Genomic DNA, 9,144 nt, shown 5'->3' on the forward strand with positions numbered 1-9,144 from the left:
AGACAAACTTGAGAAGGCAACAAACTGATAGCTGTTTTTTCTCATTCTTCCAGCATAAGGGCAAAGGCATAACTGACATCTACCCTGCAATTACAGTATAAATTTGTAATATGCAAGGATTCCTTTGATCTTTTAATGGCCCCCCAGTCCCTTTATTTCTACGGTATGTCAGAGCAATGACGAAGTAGCAGAAATAGCACGGAGGCCCAAACCAAACCAAAGCTTTTATTTTGCTCGTCAGAAATTAAACACAACATTCAGCCAGTAATTAAACTTAACTAAAGCTAATTATCCATCATTTCAGAGGGACCTAGGCAGGGGCCGATGCCTCGGAGCGTGTGTTTAGATACAGATGTCCTGGTGAGTCAGATTGAGAGATAGGAGGCTGCGGACGAGTTTGGTGGTTTTCAGTCACATTTGCAGTTCATCCTTGCACACTGCGAAGCAAGGGATGTTTCACCAGAGGAATTAAACTTGAAAATTACCACTGCAGTAGACACGGATGCCCTAGTGTATGTTCTCTGTCTACTAGTTTTGTGCATGTCTGTTACGGCTCTCAGTGGGCTACTTTTAAACCTTGAATTTCCTTTATTTTTGGCTATTTGCTTCCCGTATTTTTTTATCAGTGGTTTAAACTTATTGCAGGTGCAATTCAGATAGGGATGACAATGCTACAGTCCAGTACGTTGGTAGAATTCGCAGAACAATATAAAATATCAAACCTTTTAAGATCAGTTTTTACGCTAATCTCTGGTTTAAGTTTTCACTTCCACTTAATGTCAGTGGGTTTCAAAGCCTGGGACAGAGAACGAACCTGCTGCTTAATCTCCCCGAGAACCTCCGCAGTCGCACAGATGAGAAAATAACGACCCACCTAATCCTAACATTAGCTTTTTAAATCGGAATGCAGATGTTTTAAATCACCCTAAGCAGAGCTCTGATTGCAAGCAGAGCGAGGGGAGAACGAGGGTATATTCCAGTGTAATCTTGTTAGACTAAATGATACTGTCCAGAGAAACTCCTGTCAGCCTGCTGGCAAGATAGGCCATCGCGTAAATGATTATTCTCGCGGCGCAAAAAAAACTTTAAACTTTTTTTAATGCCGTTTTATTCTTCTCTGTGAAATGGCCTTCTGATTGCGCAGTCCGTATTCTTCTGGCCCAAACTGCCTCACCCACCTACACCGCCTGCTATTGAATGGGAAAATCCAATGCGTTATCTTAATCGCTATCCTATTGCTGTGGACCTACGGGAAGCCGTTGGTGATCTCTCATACTTTTTACCCCGGTAAGAAAGCAAAGGAGTGGGGGAGAGGCTGTCTACAAAACATTCCCCTCACAACATTATAAATTTATGTGTGAGGCCTTTAATGGATGGTAATCCAATTTCTTCCCCTGAAATCAAATCTCCCTGGCGCCAGTAGTCCCCTTCATCCCTCACGAATAATGGCATTCGCTGGCATGTTTATAAAAAAAGAAGAGCTGCCAAAAATTAAATTGTGGTGTTGTGTTAAATAAACCTGCTTTAAAAAAATGAATGGCTGGTTTTAATTGGCTAACCAAAGCATGCTGATGAGATGAAATTTAGGAGGTCAAATATTTGTAAATAAACTGCTTAGTAACCATTTGCCCTAATGTCTCCTCATCCTGTTGTGTAGGGCATTGATTTTCCAAACCACAAAACATGATGAACAAGAGATTTGGTCTTTAATCGGCATAATGACTAGAACCATAAAGATGAAGTTACCTTGTGATGCTGGAGCAGTAACCGACGCCGTTCTCATCGTTACATAACTTTTTATCGGATTATTATTATTCAACTCATACAGGTCTTGTTATTGTATGTTCAGAAGAAAATTAAGCTGCATAATCTTCAAATCAGAGCAGGACCTCATTGCACCTAATTGCACCTAATTAAGTTGATGAACCTTACATGTAAAAGTATTATCTGCCATCACTTGATTTTAAACCATTGAGCATTGTTTGTATGTAGACCATTGTATAGATAACAGTCAATTACCTCCAATCTAAACACAAGATGGACTAAGAATGATTTTAAATGGCATTCACATTGTAGTAATTAATCCGTTTCCACTTTAGCACAGGTGTGAAAGAACATGGTTTAAATCTCCTGTTAACATAGCTTACACTTGATTATGATGATGATGAGGACGGCAACAACCACTCATGGCAAACAGAAGACAAATTGCTTGCTGATCTTGTTCATCTTCAGCAATTTGGTAAAGTCAGGTACTTATTGGCAGGTCTCTGCTATAGAGCTGCTATATTGGTTGATTTTAGTCAATCTGGGTGGAATTCATCCGGTTTACATAGTTTATCCAGTGTAGTTTCCTGAATAGGTGCACACACATGGCTTAGCCATTTAGTCACAGTGGTGTCTGTCTTACCACATGGAGGTTAAGATGTGTGCATTATTAATTTTATTATGAACAGAGGTTCTGATTTGAGCCTTCACAGTATCCTATCTCATTCATCTGCATACTCATGCATACTAAATACAAGAGACCCTGAAGACTAATGTTCAGCAAAGCAAATCATTTTCTTTCTTATTCATTTTTGTGATGAATCCATTCAGTGGTGTCAGTCAGAAATTTTGGCAACTCTTTTCAGTTCAGTTTCAGATGGAGTCAAAAAAAATGGTCACAAATGAACTCTTGTTCAGAACTCAGAAGAGAGATTTGAGCATGTCTGAAGAATCAAATGCTTTCTTCTTTTTTTAAACATGTTTTTCTACACCTCGTGCTCTGTGGCCATCTCACCAGCTGACTAAATCAGGTGGAGTTCTGCTGGTGATCATATGGGCCCTGGCATTCCCAGTGTCTGTACTGGCACACAGTCTGACAGAATGACGATCACAGTCCAACAGTGCCTGGAATGTCTGGCTGTGACAGGTTATATCCAGGGCCCCTACTCTCAACATTACATTACATTAAAGGGATTTAGCAGATGCTCTTATCCAGAGTGACTTACAACTTTATTATTATTTATTTTTTTACATAGCATTTCCATTGTATCCATTTATACATCTGGATACATACTGAAGCAATTAGGTTAAGTACCTTGCTCAAGGATACAGCAGTGTCTTACCCAGGAATTAAACCTGCAACCTTTAGATCACCAGACCAGTTCCTTACCCATTATACCACACTGCCTCCCAACGAGCCGGACAATTTAAACTTCCACTGCAGGCTGCCGCAACAGTGATCTAATCACTCACAGGCCCTTTTCACACACAGATAGAAGCATGAAAATTCTGGCCATTACCGCTTTTTTATTATTATACATATTTCACAAAGGTGTTAAGGACAAGTACACATTAGGAAGAGTGTTTTAGAGTGTAGGCTAAAGGATTTGACTGGTTGGGGCCTAGCTGTTGTCGAGAGCTTGTGGGATCAGTTTGGAGAGCCACTGAGAACAGCCTGTGAGCCATAAGGGCTCCCCAGCCACGCGCCATAAATCCCCACTACATTCTCCAAAGGCACCTTAATGATTCTGCATGATCTTCTAATGCACTAATGTCAAGTGCTGCGCTATTAAAATACAGTCAAGCTGAGCGGCTGAAGTCCCTGTAGCTAAAACTAGCAACTGCATGAATTTGACCAGTTTGAAATCTCAAAGCCCATTTAAAGAGGAAACAATAGCTGCTACGATAAATCTTTAAACAACCACCTAATGGGATTCTGTTAAGTAAAGTATTGCTTTAGAGTTTTCCCTATGTATTTTCTTAGAAGACCAGAAGGCGAGCACAGGGGTACACCATTCTTGGGCATTCCATACTCAGCAATCGGTTCTATAGGTGTTATGCAAAATGCAAAATGAATGCATTGTTATGCATAAGTTAAATTATATTGTGAATAAGAGAGAGAGCTTCATTTGTTCCCCAGGGTAACATGCTTCAGGTTTTGATCAGTCTGTTCAGGAGAACTGCAAACACTTGGATAAACATAATTGTATAGACCGTAAACTGCAATACCAAAAAAAAGACACTTTCGACTCAACAATATATTTTAGCAATATATATAACAATATATTTTATGTAGTACCCCTCCCCCCATCCCCACACACACTAGATTACCACATGCACACCTTTCTGGGCTGTAAAAACCCAAGACTATATTTCATCATAAACCACCAGCAAAAAGCACTCAATCAGACAGTTGGCCCCCTCCTCCGCACCTCCCCGATTCTCAGTTCTCAGACCTGGGCCCCCTGGACAGAGAAATCTCCAGGCGAAAGGAGCCAGCTAGGCCGGATGGATGGGTGTACCTGTGGCTGCGGGCAAGCCCAGATCTGCTCCTTATTAGAACAGAGACCTTTCACAGCCACGTCAAAAATGCTAACGCTGTTTTGGCAAGAAAAACCCAAAGCTTGTGAAATTGAGAGTTGCGTAAGAGCTGATGAATTTTTTGCCAAAACGATGAAACAAAGAATGTTCGAGATTCTTTAGAGATTAAAACAAGTTTTGCCGTTTGCAGGACATTTATTGCATTTATCATCGGTTACGCACATACACAAACATGCATGCGCACAGAAAAATCGTCACTGAAGTTTCCATTTGTTTCAGGATAATTCTGTCTACCCTCGTTTTCTCTTGAACATGTTAATTGTCTCTTTTTTGAAGAATGAGTAATTTAATGATTTTCTTCCCAGGAAAATAAACTTTTCTCCCCTGTGAACCCAGTTAATATGCTTATGCGATTACACTGTTGTAAATATAAGACCATGGCTAGAATGCCCTGGTTGTTCTCAGTGTATTATGCATGAAGACGTCATGGTGGAATAAAAAAGGCTTAAGGCCCCTTGATATGATTGGCCTTTAATTGCGCTGTGTCCATTAACTAGAGTAAGTTGGTATGGGATGCCCTCTAGCTGTGAAATACCAGTATTAATGTATAATCCGGTTAGCAATACATACCTATATTGCTGTGATAATTGCAAATACGTACAGTATGTATGTTTGTATGTACATATGTGCATATATATGTATCTGTGTCAACTCAACACAGGCCTGGATTTAATCAACAGAAGTCTTTACCTATGACTTACATTTAAATGCAAGTGTTAAGGTTTTTTATTTTTTTATTCACAAAAACAGTTTAGTGAACTTATCTTTGTAATTGGCAAACTGTGCATTGTAGAAGACAACACATTTCTACATTTAAGTGTCAGTCAAAATTAATGGAAAGTGTTGATTACTGTTAATCCTGGCAAGAGTCATTGTAAAACCATTTTAGCTTAGGAGACGCTAATTGAGTTTGGGATAAGAAAAAATAAATTAATACAATTGTAGTTAATCTTATTAAGCAAGTACTTATGAGTACGTACTTATGTTGTCACCCTCTGTGACAACATGAAAAAAATATGTCTCGCTATGTGTTTTAGTGGCACAGGAAACATTCGAAGGTGATGTAAGAGATTGCTGAAAATATTAGGAAACATGTAGATTCAGCTATAGAAAGGTTGTTTTTCCATTGACAGAATATGGTCCGATAAATTAAAGCTTTTCATTCATTTATATATTATATATTTATACTTAAATGAGAGAAGTCTACAGTAAATTGTACAGTCAGTAATATGTAGAGGTAATATATTCGGATGTTTTATTCTAGTAGTCTTGACACTGGCCCACACAATAAAGCTTCATTCTGTGTTTGCATTCACGTATTTATCGGCACTACACGCAATTGTTGTAAATACAGGTTTTATAAGACAGGATATCGTGCTAATGGCTCCAAGCAGCATAACATATGGGCGCACGGTGGTACAGCACTGAAATGTGCGCTTTATTGACATCAAACGTAATCTGTTTGGAGTTGATTGCATCTGAGGCTGCGCTTCAGAAGCACATAACAACACCGCTGCGAACGAAAAATTCCCTCTTTAAACAGCAATTAGGAAAAACCCAGGGCCCAGATGTACCTTCACGTCTTGCTGGCTCCAGCAGTCGTTACCTCCGTCGTAATTGACTCAAAAAATCAAAAGTGGCGCTCACAAAAAATGGAGCGTTGGTAATTTCTATTTTAGAAAAGCGGGCTTTTACTTCCAAAAGGACTTGGAAAGATCACCCTTCAGTCTAAGCGCAGTGTGCACCTTTCCTTAAAATGGAAGTGTAAAATGAAGTGTCATTTTTTATTACACTTCATTTCAGACTTTTCACTCGATTCATCATTATGGAACACTTCCTTAGATCCGCTATTCCAAATTATGGACAATTCATTTAGATTAATACCAGGGTTACCTGACTAAGTGGTGCGGGGACCTTGCCACTGTAAAACTCAAAACGAGGATACTGAATCTAAATCTGCGCACACCAAGACAGTTTCAGTGCACAGGAAATATTTTTTAGCAGTTTTATGAGGCTGCATTCCAAATATCTGTCTGAACTGTTTAACTACACGATGTAATGGAAATGGCTAAATTAGATTAATTGCAGGAAATGGAATTGGTCTTAAAGCAAAAATCATTAAATATATTGTCCAGCGTTGGTCATGTGGAACTGTAAAGGAGCAAATGCAGCTTTTTTTGTTAAATTTCTTGTTATTTCACAAGATTCCCACTTTTCTGCTAAAAATGGTTTCTGAGACGTTTGCAGAATTTATAGTGTGGTGCTGAGCAATGCAATTTAACTTGGCTTTTCGGGCTGCTAAAAAGAGCCGGCACTAGGCCAGGCCATATGAGAAGGTAATTAAAGATAATGCTGCCACATATTACACAGTTTTGCCTCATTTTCCTGTGTGAAATGGGTTGAACAAGTGCAATAATAAGATAACGAGCCAGGAGTCTGAAATCCGCTGTGAAGAGATCACTTTTCGGCAACATTTCACAGAACATTTTCCCATTCTGTGAACCATAACATGCCTTGTTTCTGTTGCCAGATAAAGACCAAGATAACATCTTGTCTTCCAAGTTCATCTCAAATCCCCCACTCCAAGATTACTTTCTTTGAAGTCATACTCCCCTCGGTATCTTATTTGAGTTGGTTGGGGGAGTTGTCCTCATTTTTTCGGGGGCCTGCCCCACAACCCCCAACCCTTGTGACAATGAGGCATGGGTACCTGCTCCATCCTAGCCCTGAGTGGTAAATCTCCCTCACAAGTTGGATGTGGGACAGCTGGGCCACGTTAGCCTTGGGATGGAGGGAGACTTGGAAGGGGTGTTGTTCTGTTTGCCATTCTCACCTTGTCCCAATCTCCGAATAGCCTTAAACTACGAGACAGAGGCAGGAACAGAGCATATGTGTTGCTGTGAAACAAAATGGAGCCTGTGGGCCTGTAGAGGGTACTGGTGACACTGGGCAGGCTTGTAGACTGTTATGTTAGAGGTGGTTTAAACCAATGGACTATACAGACTAATGGGAGAGGATAGCTGATGTGATTGCGATAACCAATGCTTTTTTAAATTTTGAAATAAAACTTTAGTTTTTTGTTCTTTTGTTCCAGGGGGGGCAGGGAAGAAGCGATCCAGAGTACCAAAGAAGAAATCAGAAAAGCAGAGGTTCCGGGTGCGAGCACAGAACCAGCATAGCGACCACCTGGCGACGGTCCGGGCCAGCCAGTGAGGACTGAGAGCACCCACGTAAAAAAAAAAAAATAACGTGCACAAAGCTGCTAGCCGCTGCTCCACACACGTCCCTCTCCCCCGCCCACAACACCCCCCAATCCCAACCCCACCCGTCCCCCAAAACCTCCAGCTCTGCTGCTTCCCCCATACTGGTGGCACATCCCCCATGAGCCCACGCATCTCCACAACGCCTGTTCCTTTTTCTCACATCCCATCACGCTCTGGAAAAAAGGAGGAGGAAGAGGAAAGAGGGAGAGATGGAGAGACGGAAGAGGGTGGGAAACAGACACTGACACTGGTGGGGCCACGTGGGGGGAAAGAGGCCGACAGGCAGACGACACTCCTGATGGAGGGAAGAGGAGGGAGAAGTAGAGGCTGAAAAAAAGATACGGTCCAAGGATGTAAATGATGTCAAGGAAGAAAAAGAGACTCGCTGTGTATTTATCGATAAATCCATTTTTTTATTTTTTATTATTTTTTTCTGAAGGAGATGGACCGTTTGATTCATGTATGGCCTTTCTGTTCATTATGTACATTTTGAGAGTAATGTATACAAATACCATGCATAGTTGCAAAGTATTTTATTCTCAGCACAAAATGTTTACGTCCAAACTGCTTTATGCTCAAACTGTATATTGTGGACAAAGAAATTTAGTTGTTCAACTAGCATGGCAAAACTCATGTGTACATAGTGCTGAGTTTATCTAATAAAACTTATTACTGTATTTTCAGTATTGTCTTCTCTATGGTCCCAGATGTGTTACAGTTAGTAAAATGTTGTAATATCCAGCTACAGATAAGAAAAAATGAATAAAAAAAGACATAGCCCTCACATAGCTATTACATTTATATGGTATATTTGATTTATTTATTGATTTTTATTTTGTACTATTATGTTTGGTGAACATTTTTGTCTCAGTTTTCTCTTCTGTGCTGAAGTATTTCTTTGAATCTCGTATAACAATACAAACATCTTTAAAAGTTCAAATTGTTTGTCTAATATATCATGAAAAAGTGTTGTAACCCATTTATTTAACTTCATTCACTGATTTCAGTGGTTCAAAAAGTGTATTTTTTACTCACGTTAGATTGAGTATTCATGCTAAAACTGACCTATAGTTTCATGTTAGTCACCAGACTGAGTATCTGTAGTTTGTGCTTCATTAAAAACATTTCGTGTGACTCTGATTTAACTGCTTGCAGTTCCTGTATGACCTCATTTGAACCCTGTTCCTCAAGCATAACTCTTGTCATGTTCTTTCAGAACCATATACTTAACTGGGCATTCCATTTCCCAGATCTGAAAGCGCGGGAAATACAAAAATGTGCGAAACTAGTGTGATTTTATGTTTCTTCATGCATGTTTTCAGCTCTCAGAAACCAATCCCAGATCCCAGATCCGTAGGACTTTTGGAATGTGGGAGGAGTGCACTATTTATAAGCTCTAAGTAGCCCGAATGCAATCCAAAGCAATGGCAAGCCATGCTGGTGTATCTCACTGAATGAATGACAAAATGCACGTTGTTGAGATTTGATGTCATTCTTTGCGCTGGGTCCAGGGTAC

The 9,144-nt window shown here is 40.0% G+C and overlaps 1 protein-coding gene across 2 annotated transcripts in view; it reads left to right on the forward strand.

Moving 5' to 3' along the window:
* Nucleotides 1-8,768, forward strand: part of rspo2 (R-spondin 2) — a 54,514-nt gene extending 45,746 nt beyond the window's left edge. For both annotated transcript variants that reach the window (XM_035410126.1, XM_035410136.1), the window contains exon 6: nt 7,460-8,768. In XM_035410126.1, coding sequence (XP_035266017.1) covers nt 7,460-7,578 — 119 coding nt within the window. In that variant the 3' untranslated portion in view covers nt 7,579-8,768. The remainder of the gene's footprint in view (nt 1-7,459) is intronic.
* The last annotated feature ends 376 nt before the right edge of the window (nt 8,769-9,144 follow it).

This window comes from Anguilla anguilla, chromosome 1, assembly GCF_013347855.1.
Source record: "Anguilla anguilla isolate fAngAng1 chromosome 1, fAngAng1.pri, whole genome shotgun sequence".
Classification (NCBI taxonomy): Eukaryota; Metazoa; Chordata; class Actinopteri; order Anguilliformes; family Anguillidae; genus Anguilla; species Anguilla anguilla.